The following is a 15929-nucleotide window of genomic DNA, read 5'->3' on the forward strand; positions in this document are numbered from 1 at the left end:
CAAGAAAAAAAAAAGTACAGTCTTTCCTTCATGAGCAATTTACACCTCAATCTGAATTACTAGTAATCCTATCTTGCAGTTTTCAACTTTCTTTGAATTTAATGCTACTGCAAAACGAGGAATGTTCGTGTGCATTTTAATTTCATAAATTTTGCGAGAGCCACGATTCTCGAAGTTTAAATGGATGCGAAAGTTCCTGTCTGCACTATATGCATTAAATGTTAGAGGCAACTTGCAAAATTTCATGCCGCGAAAATATTGTTTTACAGTATCTTGCAGACATCATGATACTGTATGAATCACAAATTGTTTATAAACTGATTAAATAACTGAGTTTTTGTGACATGTTACATGTTACACTGTTTTAAAGCATACAATGTGATATTGTTCATTGAGACAGTAAATAACTTTGGGCTGCTTACTGCTCGGCCTACAACATACCTGCTGTGCATAGGCACTGGTATGTGCCATCTGGCTGCGTCACGCAGGTTGCGTTGTTGCGACACTGGTTGTAGCCGACATCGCAGGGGTCAAAGGAGATGTCGCATTGGGTCCCTGTGAAGAAAGGCGGGCAGTCGCAGCGGAATTGGTCCCGACCGTTGAGACACGTGGCCCCATTCTGGCACGGGTCTGAGTCGCACTCGTTCACGTCCACCTCGCACAACTTGCCTGTCCATCCTGACGCACACACACATCTGCAGCAGGGCGTGAGAGAACTATCATCATCTGGAACCTTTGACCCATGGTCACAGATGAAAAAGCTATTCTTTGTAAACAACACATAAAACAATTCTCATGTCCATCTCTTTTAGCCCCTGTTACTGGAGGATATAGGACAGGGTCAAGTTTGTGAAAAATACCCTAAAGAACTTACGTGACTTTTATGATTTGTGTTGAATTTAGCGTAAAACTTGTTACAGTCAACCTAATCTAATTTGACCTTGCACAAGTTTAAAAAAATGGCTGAGTTGAATGAAAATTCTACAGTTGAAAATTCATGTAAATCAACAGACTTTTCTCTGCTCCTTCTGGATTTGACCATTAACCCGTTGAAGACAAGTCTACAGGAAAGCGTCTATGGGAAATGCATGTTGTAGCATAATCAAGCCATCCTCAATGGGTTAAAGATGACTTTGATTGTATGTCACTGACTTTGAGGACTTTACTGCTTCAGATAGAATGGTTGAGGGAGAGATCTTCACAGCTGTTTGCATTCAAATGAAGACTGAGATATGTGCAAACTCAATCCATTTGTTGCTTACTCGAAGCTGTTGAACTGGTCGACGCAGGTCGCCCCATTTTCGCAAGGCCCCGAGGCACACTCATCCGTTTCCACCTCGCAGAGATCTCCCTCGTAGCCCTCCACACAGTGACACCTGTAGGCTTGGTTCAAGTCCTCACAGGTGGAATTATTCTGGGATCCAGAGAGAGCCAGAGTCAAAGATTTCAAACTTTATGATGCCCAGCATCTTCTGCACAGAGCTGCATATCATCACGTCACCAGATGTGAAATGGGATGCTAACAAAAGTGACTCTTGAAATATATTTCTGTCAATATATAGGCAATTGATTAACAAAACAAGGAATTATGCTTAAGAGACTCTGTCTTCTAGCTCATAGAATATCACAGTGCAAAGAACACACAGATGTTAAAGGGATAGTATAGTTTTGGTTGAGTTTCTAGTTTCTAACATTTCTTGGTGAGATGATGAGAAACCTCTTCAAAAATATGAAAGAGCATGTAATTCTAAGAGGGATTTAACGTTTATTTGATGAAAATCGGTGTTGAAATGGCTGACATATTGAAAACAGAGCAATCCTAATATAAGGCGGGACCCACCTTTTATTAGGGTCACTTTGTTTTACTTTGTTTTTGAATATCTCAGCCCTTCCAAAACTGAATTTCATAACATAAAACTTTGAATTCCTGTTAGAATTGCTCGCTCTGTATTATTTCATAAGTGGTTTCTTGGGATCTTCCAGAAAGTTGAAAGCCCAATCCTCACCTCCACCAATACTCTACCATCCCTTCAACAAAAGCGACTCCTAAATAATATTTTTGCAAGTATTTAGGCCATACTAACAAAATAAGGAATTATACTGTAGAGACTTGGTCTTCCAGCTTATAGAATTTCAGAATGGAAAGAACACACAGAAGACGTTCATAAAATCTCCTAGTCTAAAACACAACTTGCACAGTGAGTACTTTTATCAGCATGTTGCACTAGGAGAATTTATTCATCCTTTGCTATGATATCACGAAGAATCATAACGACTCACTGCCAGATTCTCACACAAAATATTGCCCATAAAAAATATTTTGTCTTCGGATTCTCCAAGATCTCCTACCTGGCACATGTTGTCGACGCAGTCGTCGATGGGCAGACCACAATCAAAGCCGGCCCAGCCGGGCTCACAGAGACAACTATAGGAGAGGATGCCATCGATGCAGAAACCATTACGACTGCAGGAGTCGGGGGAGCAGTCGTTGATGTTTACCTCACACCTCTCACCTGGGATCAATGTAGATTGAAAGCAAAATGAGCACACAAATGAAACAGAAAAGAAGAAAAATCAAGTATACAATGCCATGACCGCATACTGTAAAACACGATATTTTCGCGGCATGAAATTTTCGTGAATTGGAGCCGACGGCCTTTTTTGCGGCATGAAATTTTCGTGAGTTGCCTCTAACATTCAATGCATATAGTGTAGACAAAAACTTTCGTGTGCATTTTAATTTCACGAATTTTGGCTCCCTCGAAATTCGCGAAATTAAAATGCACGAGAACATTCCTCGTTTTACAGTACTACATACATAAATAAATAAATACATACATAAATACATACATAAATACTTGTAATATTCTATGATGAACTTCCTGTCATTTTATTTAATTTCATTTTGAAGTGACAGAATAATGAGCAAGTCAGTTGTAATAACTTTCATGGAAGGAAAGAGAGCGAGGAAGCTAACAAGAGCATTAAACCATTTTGCTTGTAGTCCTTGTTTACACTTTCAGAGAAGAAGTATTTCCAGTGGTGAAATTTCTCTCTGTTTTATCACACCAGTAATTTCCATTGCATAGTCCATCTTCTACAAGATTGCATATTTCATGCACAAATATTTGAAATATTCTAACACGAACTGTAAGTCATGTCATTTCATCTCACATTGTTGTATCTCTACTCCCACTTAAACATACACTCGATCTGACAAAAACAAAGTGAAACAAAGCAAATCAATACCTAAATGCTATCAATCGATACCTAATCAATACGTCAAATGAAAAAAAAAAATCCCCAAACTTGAAGAAAACATCAGTTCTAGCCTTACCTATATCTTTCACCATACAAATATCCCTCTTGTATGTAAAGGTAAAATTTTGCGACATTGTGACATTTCATTAAGGTCCAGTGAGCAGAGTGTGTGCGCATGTGTGTAGCCACAGATGTGTGTGGAGAATGGGGGGGGGGGGAGGAGGAGTGAGAGTTTAAGATGAGATTTTCATTCAAATAAAATTATTTGAGTCAATATAGTGCAGATGTGGCAATTTACTCATTTCAGTTATGTCCCCAATGTCAGTAAATGGATCAATCATGATCAAATCATATTATGGTTGTTATGGTTTTTAATGAAGAATCGTATAGATTTGCACTTGTCAACCTTTTTTAACTTGAGGCCCGGTTACATGTGTAGATTGAATACAAATCATTTTCATTTATATTTTGTGAAGACATCACGGCTAACTGGTTGAGAAGCACTGATTAATTGCATGTGTACCTTATGGTTTGTATCAATGACCTGAGTCTATGCAAGTTTTTAAGATAATGTTAGACTCATACACTGTTCGATGATACAAAGATATGAAAGAAATCAAATGAAAATGACTGCAAAAAGGTGTTTGTGTGCATGTGTGTGTAAGTATAACATGTGTGCGAGTGAATGTGTACGTATGTTTTTTGCGAGATGTACAATTTCTACTCATTTCAGCACAGCAGGGAATACTTCTGTCTCTCACCCATGAACCCCGTCAGGCAGTCGCAGTAGAAGCCCCGCGGGTACGTCGTGAGGTCGTCCACAAAGTTGGTACAGTTGGCGTTGTTCTCGCAGGGCAGGGCCTCACAGGGAAGCAAGGAGCAGTCGTCCCCTCGGTACGGCACAGGACACAGGCACTGGTAGACGTTGACGTCGTCGAGGCAAGTACCCCCTCGTAGGCAGGGATTGGAAGCACACTCATCGATGTCTACATCACACACAGAGCCTGATTTTGGGGACATCACAAAACAAACAGCCAAAACAGAACATTAAGCAAAGTAGAATGATATGATACTGTATAATGGCAGTAATCAAAATTTTCACTCACAATAATGCAGCTACATGTACTGTAGTACCAGCCAAGTGATACCAAATCAACCATAAGAATTTCAGTTCTTGCTGTTGGAAGTGCAATTTTGGCAGCTAGAAATAACTTCTGAGTCTCTTCAGGAAATGGGATGAGGCTGGTCATGACACGATCCTGGATTCCTAATCATTTAAGTGCTGAAAAAGTGCCACATGAATAAGACTGTTCATTTGAAAACCTTTCTTCTCATGTTCAACAAATACCCAAATTTGCATGCAGAGTACATTGACAAAAAGTGGATTACAGCCTTGACTCAAAGATTAATTTATGAGCACGGCAAATGTAAAAAATGCATGGATTAATATTTGCCAAATCAAGTCAGGAAATTCTTGCTGCCCTAACATAAATGCACCGTATATTGTCTCCAAGGTGGGAAATATGTAACTCTTCTCTTGAAAAGGGATGACACTTCCTTTCACTCCATCAATGTGTTTCTAGGTAGCAAACTTCACCTCTCGTAACACTGTCTTACAAGTCCCAGCTTGCAAAATATAAGCACTTCATCCTTAATCACTTCAGGTGTTGCCAGTTTAGAGAAGACTTCAAGTGTTGCCAATTTAGGGAACAATGTCCTGACCTGTGAAACCTGGTGCACACAGACAAGTGAAACCATCCACCTCGTCCAGACATTCTCCGCCATTCTGACACGGCTCCGAGTCGCACTCATCAATGTCGATCTGGATAGAAGAGATGACAGATGAAGGGATTGACAGGTGTCAAAGTGTCATGTTGTGATGAGAAAATAGAACTTTATTTACTTATTCATTTATTCATTCATTCGTTCATTCAATTACTTATTGATTTATTAATTAATCTATTTATTTATTCATTCATTCATTCATATTACTTATTGATTAATTAATTAATCAATTCATCTATTTATTTATTTATTCATTCATTCATTTACTGATTATATTCATTTATTTACTTATTCATTTATCTATCAATTTCATTATATATTATACCGTATGTCCCCAAAAAACTTACAACGGGACCCTCCGCAATGATAACTTTAAAAATAGTGAATCAATCCAAATACAATTTCAGGGTATGAAACTATAACTCATTGCCCCCATCTTACAGAAAACCCAATTCGATTTGCTTCAGTGGTCAAAGAGAAATGAGGAATTTTGTAGAGCACGTCAGGAATCTCTTCCCTCCAAGTTCTGTCCATTGTATTCACACATTAATATGCAGTTCCAAGAGCATCAAAGTGCTAAACTTGGAAGAATCAGACTCATGACATACTTTACAACAATCCGCATTACTCTGTGATCGCATACCCAACTTAAATGGGGTTTTCTGCAAAATAGAGCTAAGATGTTATATTTTAAGACCCTGAAGTAGCATTTAGACACTGCCAGTTTAATCATATTGGGAGTTATCAATGTGAAAATTTGATTTGTAATTTTTCTGGGGGGACATACTGTATACCAGTATACATATATTTTTTTTTTCTTTTTCTTCTTTTCTTTTTTGGCAAGACATATCACATCAGATTGACTGATTGCATATAGCATCCAATGCTGGTGTTTGTATTTATTAAGGCAAGATGTAATTGCATAGAAAAGAGAGGGAATACATAAGGCTTGATGCTATTTTCCTACAGTCCTATTCCTTGAAAGTATGAAAGGGAGCTTTTTCAATGAGAGTTATCATGCACAGGAAGTGAAATCAGCAGGACTATGAATGAAATTGCAGTAGCAATCTGATTACTGTACACCCAATGATGTTAATTTACGACATCACTTATCAACGTAACAAAAATGATAACATTAAAAATCACTGTGGAGATTAATGAAAGGATTCATAAAGCATTTCTGCACGTACGAAAAAAGTGTTTTTTGGACAATAATGTTGGGTTGACCATAATGTTGGGTTTACCTCACAATACTTTCCAGTATATCCTGACAGACACAAACATGACACATCAGCGATTCCGTCCACACACGTTGCGCCATTGATGCACGGTTGGCTCAGGCATTCATCCACGTTGATGTCGCACTGGGGCCCCGCCCACCCATTGAGGCAGAAGCAGCGATAGCCCGCCACCTCGTCCATGCAGAGACTCGTGGCATCGTTGCAGGGGGACGAGTCACACTCGTCGATCTCCTGCTCGCAAAGGCGACCCTCAAAGCCCGGTTGGCACTGGCAAGTGTACCCGGCGATGCCATCAACGCAGGTGGAACCATCGGCACACTGGTGATTTAAGCATTCATCAATGTCCCTCTCGCACCATACGCCTGTGAAACCGGGATGGCACCGGCACGTGTAACCGGCAAAGTCGTCAATGCAAGTGGCATCGTTGGTGCATGGGTTGGATGCACATTCGTCTGTCTCCACCTCGCAGAACACCCCTTCCCAGCCTTCTGCGCACTGGCATCGAAACCTGCCATTGGCTGGATTCGAATTCTGGATGGGTCCACTTGCTGTCGGAGGGGTGGTCGCTGCAACATCCTGGCATGTGCCCATATTCAAGCACGGATCTTGTTCACAGCTCATAATGGTGACATTACAGTACTGCCCAGTGTAACCTGGCAAACACGAGCAGACATAGCTGTCGATTCCGTCTTCACACTGGCTCTCAAACTGGCAGAGATTACCGATACAGTCGTCGACGTTATTCTCGCAGAATTCACCTTCAAAGCCTGGGGGACATTCACACCGAAAGTCCTCCAGTAGATCTACGCATGTACCCCCATTGGCACAGGTAACACCATGGAGGGCACAGTCGTCAATATTGGTCTCACAAGTCATTCCTTCAAACCCTGGCAGACATACACAGGTGAACGTGTAGCTGGCGAGGTCTTGCTGGCACGTTCCATTATTCCGACAGGGGTCAGATGTGCAAGGGGGAAGAGGGTTACAGAACACATCATAGGGACTGGAATCATCGGGACACTCGCAAATGAATCCACTGATCTGGTCCACACATGTGCCAACATTACAAGGGCTTGAGGAACATTCGTCGATGTCAATTTCACAGAGATTTCCAGTGAAACCTGGTTGACATACACAGCTGTAGGACAAGAACAAGGAAAAGGAAAATATTGTGAAACTAACAGGCGGACTGTCCATCTGGTCGAGGAAGAACTAACATAAACCACTATATGTATGATGATAACAAACATAAGGTATCTAGTACATAATCTTATGATCTAACAATAGCAATGATAGTACTGACCTTTCTCTCTGATGTCAGAAAACTCTAGACATCAACAACACCAATGATTTACTCTACACATCCACAACACCAATGATTTACTCTACACATCCACAACACCAATGCTTTACTCTACACATCAACAATACCAATGACTTACTCTAAACATTCACAGCACCAAGATTTACTCAGCACATCCACAACAACACTGACTTTACAGTACACATCCACAACACCAATGATTTATTCCACACATCCACAACAACAACGATTTACTCTACACATCAGCAATACCATTGATTTACTCTACACATCCACAACACCAATGATTTATTCTACACATTTACAACACCAATGATTTACTCTACACATCCACAACACCAGTGATTTACTCTATACATCAACAACACCAATGATTTACTCTACACATCCACAACACCAATGATTTACTCTACACATCCACAACACCAATGATCTACTCTACATATCCACAACACCAATGATTCACTCCACACATCCACAACACCAATGATTTACTCTACACATCCACAACACCAATGATTTACTCTACACTTCCACAACACCAAAGACTTATTCCATGTATGCACATTACCAGTGATTTATTCTACACATCAACAACATCGATGATTTGTTGTTAGAGTTGCTATACCTGTACTGGTTGATTCCATCCACGCAGGTTGCGCCGTTCCGGCAATCGTGTGCTGTGCACTCGTCCACGTCGACCTCGCACAGCCGACCTTCGAACCCTGACCTGCACCGGCAGGTGAAGTTATCGAGGAGGTCGATGCACTCCAGCGTGGTGTTGGTCTGGCAGGGGCCTGACAGGCACTCGTTAATGTCCTCGGAGCAGTTCTTGCCTTCGTATCCTGGATGAGAGGTGGCAGTCACAAATGGGGAAAGTGACATGAAACAGAGACCACATTACCCCTTCCTTCACTCTTCTGAAAACATAGTTTATTCCTGACTTGGGAACTTATCATGTGTGAATGTTGTTTCCATTCATGAGATTAAAAGCAACTGCTTAAGGGGCATTCATGATGATTTGCATAATTTCACATCATGTAGTACATAAATTGACAACTCCATGTATAGATTTGTAGAATTTATTGCGGTCCTTGGGCAGAGAAACCAATAGTATACTCTGAAAAACCTTATACAAATTACACTCCTGAACAAAGATGATAACATAGGAGGCTTACATATTTCAGAAATGTAGCAGTGTAATTCCATTACAATACCGCTTGCTTAACAAGTTCACCTGTGTAGAATCTATGTAAGCCTTCTTCTTTCGTCCTGCTTTCTTGAGCCGCAACTCATGCATTCATATGGTGAGGCTGCCATGTCACCATCCTTGTTCGTTGCAATTTGTTATAAATCTTAAAAACATTCTTTTTCTTCATCTGAATCACTATTTAAATTCTGAAACTCTGTACTCAGTATTATTAATTTATACTTGTTCAAATGTAAAAGTCTCAAAATCATCCAAAGGTCTCTTTTAAAGTGGATCACGACCAGCTTAACAGTCAAACATCCACTATTCAAATACACCATCAACATTTTATGCCGTATGGTTGACAGTGATATTAACAGAGTTAGATCCAGAGCCCACCTGGACAAATGTATGACATACATGTATACCTTGCTTTATTATTACACATTTTTGCAACATGCAGCAAGACCTTGAACTGTGTGTCGAATGCATTATGCATCATCTATAGGCATTAAGAACTCGAAGCCTATTGCTGCACCGAATACCGAGGAGTGCAGATCTCCAAATTTTTGGATATCTTGTTCATTACTACGCAGCTTCGGAGGGGAGCTAGTGTCAAGATTTAACTGCTCCATTTCTCTGATAAAGATGGCGATCAATACAGTTTAACCATTGCAGCAAAAGCAAAGGTTGAGCTAAAAGTAAAGCTTGTTTGTGCGGTGTGTACAGTACTATACCTCACCCAAAATGAAGAGTGGAATTAATAACTTTTTAGAACTAAACTTATGCTCCTATAACAGCTGAATTCATCAGCCTCCAAGTCTGAAACATATGCAATTCTATTTTAACTTGAAAAGATGCACATCAGGAAGAGAGAGAGTGAGACAGAGTGACAGAGTGATAGACAAATAAAAGATTAAAGAAAGATATTGGGAGGGAGAAAGAGAAAGAGAGAGAGCAAGAAACAAACAGAGAAAGATATGTAAAGAGAGAAAAATAAAGACAGAAAGAGAGGGATAACGATAAATGGAGAGATTATCAAGTTCATCTAACTATGCAAGAAAAGGAAAAAGACCTTCCTATACCAACCTGCAGCACATAGGCATGTGTAGTCGGCAACCCCATCTACACAGGTGGCGCCATTTCGACACGCCTCCTGTTCGCACTCGTCAATGTCGATCTCACAGTTATAGCCCTCATAGCCCGGCGCACAGTGGCAGGTATAGTTGTTGAACAGGTCCACACAGGTGCCGTTGTGCTGACAGGGCTCACTGAAGCACTCGTCAATCTCGAACTGGCAGTGATCTCCAACATACCCTGTGGGTGTGGTCGGTATCATGAAAAGATTCATTTTAATGGGTTACTCCAGTGCAATCATAGTTCAAAGTACATAATGTATTTCAAATCAGGTCACATCATCATCACCATCATCACTGTATCAATCATGATCATGATCATCATAACCATCATCATCAGCACCATCATCATCATCACCATCATCATCATCGTCATCATCGTCATCATCATTATCAGCATCATCATCATCATCACCATCACCATCACGATCATCATCATCATCATCATACCAGTCTTAATCCTGGTGTGTTCCCATTAATGGGAGTGGCCAGATTTATCTCACAGCAACAGCTCTCATGCCGTCTCGCTTTCTCCTCCAATTTGGGGCATCTTCCATTCTCAAGCCAACCTCCCTGAGCTCTTCCTCCGCCTGTCTCTCCCGCACAATAAGAATAAATATACCTGAATGTATTTCAAACATTATTCCAAAGTGTTTCATAGAAACAGAAAAGGTAATTATATGCCATTAAGTGACATGGCAAAGAATCCCAGAGGAATAAAAATAGCAAAAGGTGAACTTAATGCAAATTTACCTCCAATATAGAAGCAGATTCAGTAATGAAAACATATTAGTAGCACACATCAGTTAGGTTTGAGCAAACACACAATGATTTTTTTTTCGGCCAGTATCGATGGGACCTTGATTTCTCTTTGTCTGTCAGACTGAACTTCAAGACAGAGTTGAGTTCCTCCTTACAGCTAAATCTTAGCCAAAGAACGACACTGTTTTACTCACCTGGGAGGCAGTAACACTGATAAGAGTTGACCCGATCCACACAGACTGCATCATTGAGACAGGGTTCCGAGGCGCACTCGTTGACATCAATCTCACAGCTTTGTCCACTGTATCCTGATGATAAAGAAGAAGAAAGAAAGTAAAAAAAGAAGGAGACATGATTGTGCTGAAAAAGATAGGACCATATCTATTGAGAAATATTGAGCAAAATATTGGAAGGAAAAGATATGGCCACAATTTTCAGAGTTATTACTGTTTGAGAAAGAAAACCTCACATGGAGATCCATAATGCTTAATCCCCCATGAAATATTTTAAAGTCTGCATGATTGTTACAATGATTGTTAGTGTTAGAATATCACATCGTTGATATCGGCACATTAATTTCACGATGTCATCTGTATTATATGTTCTTAAAATTGTGATTTGTAACTTTTTTTTAGTGTACATGTATACCTGCAATTATCTAAAATGGATAATTGACCTGGATATGTATGTTAAACATTATCTTGAATAAAGAAATGATTCAATAAAAAAATTGCTTTGAAGTTAGACATTTGGTTACTGTAAAACCAGAAATACTCATGTGCATTTTAATTTCACAAATTTTGTGAGCCAAGATTTGTGAAATTAAAATTCACATGAAAGTTCTTGTCTACACTGTATGTTTGTTTGCCAGTGGCAATTCACAAAAATTTCATGCTGCAAAAATAACTTGCTTTACAGTATACAAATTTTAGAAGGACAACTATTACCTACAGTCTGTATGGGATATATTGCTCCTGTCAGTTTGAAAGTAATCACAATTGTGCTCGACCTAATTGGAAGTTTGGCGAATATTGCATATGTTGTTTCAGCTACATAATTGGCCAGGGCTCAGTTATTATTCTTGTTGTTTTTCTCTAAACAACACCATCAAAACTTTTGAATAAATACTGCTACCAACACATTCAGCTGTACTGTTTTCTCCCCTTTTTTAGATATCTCTTTGGCACAAATTTGGCTGAAGTGTTGTAAGTATGCAATCATCAATTTACCAGGGGCACAAAGGCAGGTGAAGTTGCTCCCTCCTTGCGTTTCTGAGCAGTTGAGGGCGCTATTTCGGCAGACACCAAGGTTGCAGAGATCCAAGTCTTCGTCACATTGGGTCCCATTAAAACCTTGAAAAAAATACAAGAAGACGAAGAAAATAAACATTCAAACGAATGAATATGTCTAGTAATCAGGAGGTTGTGGGTTTGAGTTTCACCAAAGTATGTCTGCCCATGTTAATTTTTATCTACTTATTTTTTTTTCATCATACAGTCTAGGAATAAGCCAGTTTGGAGTTAGCTCATGTGCACATAGGTACAAATGACCTTTCATTTTTCTCAGTTGGTTAGGCACTTCACTCGTTTTCAAAGCGACAAAATGCACAAGTTTGCCCGACATAAAAAATTATGGAATTCAACAGACATGTTCAAAGAAAGGATGAACCTGCATTGACCAGGATGGGAAAGCATCCATTTCATTATTTTGCATTCAATGTATTAACAATCTTTTTCTATTGATGTCACCAAATACCACTTTTGCTGTCAGGTGGAAGCGCTGGCAAGCATAGCTTATAAGGATTACTTGAATATTCATTAGGTCACAGATGCTCATCTCGGAGAATTTAAAAACCAATATGTCCTGTTGGTACAAATTACCTTCTTCTTCTACTCATGCGCAAAGGTGGAACCCCGAACTGGCTTATTACCAAGCACTGAATAATCTGTGGTTATTTATGCCAATGAAGGGCAATTTGTCAATAATTTGCAAGAAAATGAATGTTTTCACATATCAATCAACAGTAATATACAGGCCCCTGGGAGCAACTTTTTTCACAGGGGTGCTGAACCCCTGACCCACCCGTTCGGTTGCCGGATCATATTATTAGCGTTTCAGTAAATGGGGGGGGGGGGGGGGGGGGGGGGCAGGGGGAGGTGAAGGGAGGGGATGGGGACATCTAAACGAGGTGAGAAAGCCCTCCACCACACAAGGAAACTTTTCCACTCTTACAGGGTTCTCGCCAGGAATTTCTTCACGCTTGTCGGCATTTATGCGCGCTGTTCTGGGGGTGGGTACGGGAGGGGGGTTCCCCCTCCCGCGCGAAGCGCGGAAGCCTTCGCTAATGCTCAATACAACACAGATAAATCGCCGCTAAAATGCCACTAAATGCGACATTTTCACGGAGATGTAATGAACGTTGTGAGGGGCATATTCTCACAGAAACAATGCAGAAACTCCATACCTTTTGTTAGCGGCAGTTCCTAAATAATAAATGAAAGAGAAGTAGGTGCCGATGGTGGAGGTTCCGATTTCTTTTAGGCCTTTCCTGTTTCACTGTTGCAATAATTAGCCGCCTCTGCATGCATCGCAACAACGCGCGCCGTGTTGCTTTCTCGCCGTCTGCTCGACCACGTGGTAGGCCTATTGCATGCAGATGCGCGAGAAGCGATCGAGAACTTTCGGGACATCGTTGCACTTTCCTTTCTGGGTATACTGCGGTAGTTTGGCCGTGACATCAAAGAGATATCATACAAAAATGTAATGATGGTCATTATTCCGAAGGTTTGTTTAATCATAAAATGAAACGATTCATTACTGAGTACTTCGAAGGTTTGTAATCGGAAACAACGACAACACCAAAGGTCGGTGCTACAGATGAATGTTCAAAATAAAACTGATTTCGTTCGAAGATTAACAAGCATTTTTTCTTTATTATTTTCCGATCAACGAACCTTCAGAAAGGAATCTATCATCTATCATCGTTATTGCTTCAGAAAAACAAACCTTCTGAATAAGAAAACACCCTTTTGGGGCCGTTGTTGTATTCCGAAATTATACTGGCAGAACATTCGAAATAACAAAATTGATTTCGTTTGGATATAAATGAATATTTTCTCCTTTATAATTTTTCTATTAACGATCATTCAGAATTAAGAATGTAGAGTATTATTTTGCCATTATTCTTTCGGAGTAACGAACCCTGAGGGTAAGAAAACTGTAACCGTTTTCATTTCTTCTTTATCGTTTTCCGATTAACGATCGTTCAGAATTAAGAATCTAAAGTATATTATATCGTTATTCTTTCGCAGTAACGAACCTTCAGAGTAAAATAAAACTGTAACCGTTTGGGGCCGTCGTTTTATTCTGAAATTTCGAAATAACAAAACTGATTTCGTTGTGAAATGAACGGACATTTTTTTAAAATCATTTTTGGATTAACGAACCTTCAGAATAAGGAATAGAGCATTATTTTTGCATTAATCTGTCGGAGTAACGAACCCTAAGAGTAAGAAAAGTGCAACTGTTCTTGGGGCAGTTTTATTCCAAATTTCACTGGCAAAACGTTCGAAATGACGCACTGATTTCGTTTTGAAATTTACGGACATTTTTCTTTATTCAATTTTCGGTTAACGAACCTTCAGAATAAAGAATCTATTGGTATTACATCATTACTACTTCTGTCGGAATAACAGACCCTTATAGAGTACGAAAACACGCTGTTTTGTGCCGTCGTTTTATTCCGAAATTTCACTGACAGAAACGTTCGAAATAACAAAACTGATTTCGTTGTGAAATGAACGGACGTTTTTTCTTAATCATTTTTTTTGGATTAACGAACCTTCAGAATAGGGAATCTAGCATTATCTTATCATTAATCTGTCGGAGTAACGAACCCTCAGAGTAAGAAAACTGCAACTATTTTGGGGCAGTCGCTTTATTCCAAAATTTCACTGGCAAAACGTTTGAAATGACGCACTGATTTCGTTTTGAAATTTACGGACATTTTTCTTTATTCAATTTTCGGTTAACGAACCTTCAGAATAAAGAATCTACAATTTATTATTTCATCATTACTACTTCTGTCGGAATAAGAGACCCTTAGAGTACGAAAACACGCTGTTTTGTACCGTCGTTTTATTCCGAAATTTCACTGGCAGAACGTTCGAAATAACAAAACTGATTTCGTCGTGAAATGAACGGACATTTTTTCTTAATCATTTTTGGATTAACGAACCTTCAGAATAAAGAATCTAGCATCATTTTATCATTAATCTGTCGGAGTAACGAAAAAAAATGAATCTTGGTGGCGATAACTGATGCTGGTGTAGAGAAAAACTAAGACAGCTCGCTCAAAAGATGCTTCCTTCTTTCAGTTTATTTTCTCCCCAGTCATTCCTATCGTTCTCCTCCCATGAACCCCTGCCATGCAGGGACGATGAACAAAACAAAATGTTACCGATGCTGCAATGAAAAAAAAAGAAAGAAAGAAACACGTCCTCAAAGCAAATTATCTATATACACTTTTCAAGTTGAACAAATTGATGTTCGTAATGAAGAATAAAAAAAAAAGCACGACCTCAAGCAGTGGGGAAACTTGATATCATGGCTTGTGGAAATTTCCACGATATTTCCACGAAAGCCAGGTGTCAGATAAAGAATGTCGCGCGTACTGCCACCTTGCTTCAGTGGTCGTAAACAGCGTGTACATAGCATGTAAACCAACTGGGAACATTGATGAATGATCATCATTTATTTTCTGCCCATGAAGGCCCCCTAACCCACCTTTTAACAAACCAAGCCAGAAGCACGTGGAGCATTACGTATACGTTGAACTTGAAAGACCATCATGACAGAATTACTATAAATTTCGGCCCGGAGAAGGAAAATGGAATATTCACGAATGACGTTTACAAATCCATAGAAATTGAAAAGGCTAAAATGGAACGCATGGCTTTTTAGATTAAAAAAAAAATAACCCACTGAAACTACCAAAACCTAAATAACAATTTGCATTTGCTTACTCCATCGCACGTTCTTTTTTCTTTTCTTTTTTTTTTAACGAAAAATGGAGTTAATTTTCTCTCTGCGGCAATGCTTTGAACGCATCTAATTTTGCGTCATTGCCGATGGCCAGCTTCCTAAAGAATTGATACGAATCCTTTCAAATATACGAAACAAAGTCTAAAGATCCTGGATCCTGGCGGTGAATTTCGGTGGTATTATAAATC

General features: G+C 39.6%; 1 protein-coding gene across 1 annotated transcript in view; it reads right to left on the reverse strand.

The window, feature by feature from the left end:
- Positions 1-15929, reverse strand: part of LOC139713378 (uncharacterized) — a 66237-nt gene that overhangs the window by 38398 nt on the left and 11910 nt on the right. Inside the window, exons 7-16 of the mRNA XM_071625113.1 lie at positions 11928-12050; positions 10893-11006; positions 9890-10117; positions 8240-8456; positions 6291-7425; positions 4984-5083; positions 4023-4265; positions 2350-2513; positions 1263-1414; positions 442-695 (exon numbers count right to left, since the gene is read on the reverse strand). Of these exons, the coding sequence (XP_071481214.1) occupies positions 442-695; positions 1263-1414; positions 2350-2513; positions 4023-4265; positions 4984-5083; positions 6291-7425; positions 8240-8456; positions 9890-10117; positions 10893-11006; positions 11928-12050 (2730 nt within the window). The remainder of the gene's footprint in view (positions 1-441; positions 696-1262; positions 1415-2349; positions 2514-4022; positions 4266-4983; positions 5084-6290; positions 7426-8239; positions 8457-9889; positions 10118-10892; positions 11007-11927; positions 12051-15929) is intronic.

The sequence above is a fragment of the Diadema antillarum genome, unplaced genomic scaffold, assembly GCF_040938485.1.
Source record: "Diadema antillarum isolate AM-2024a unplaced genomic scaffold, OU_Dant_1.0 seq00001955_RagTag, whole genome shotgun sequence".
Lineage (NCBI taxonomy): Eukaryota > Metazoa > Echinodermata > Echinoidea > Diadematoida > Diadematidae > Diadema > Diadema antillarum.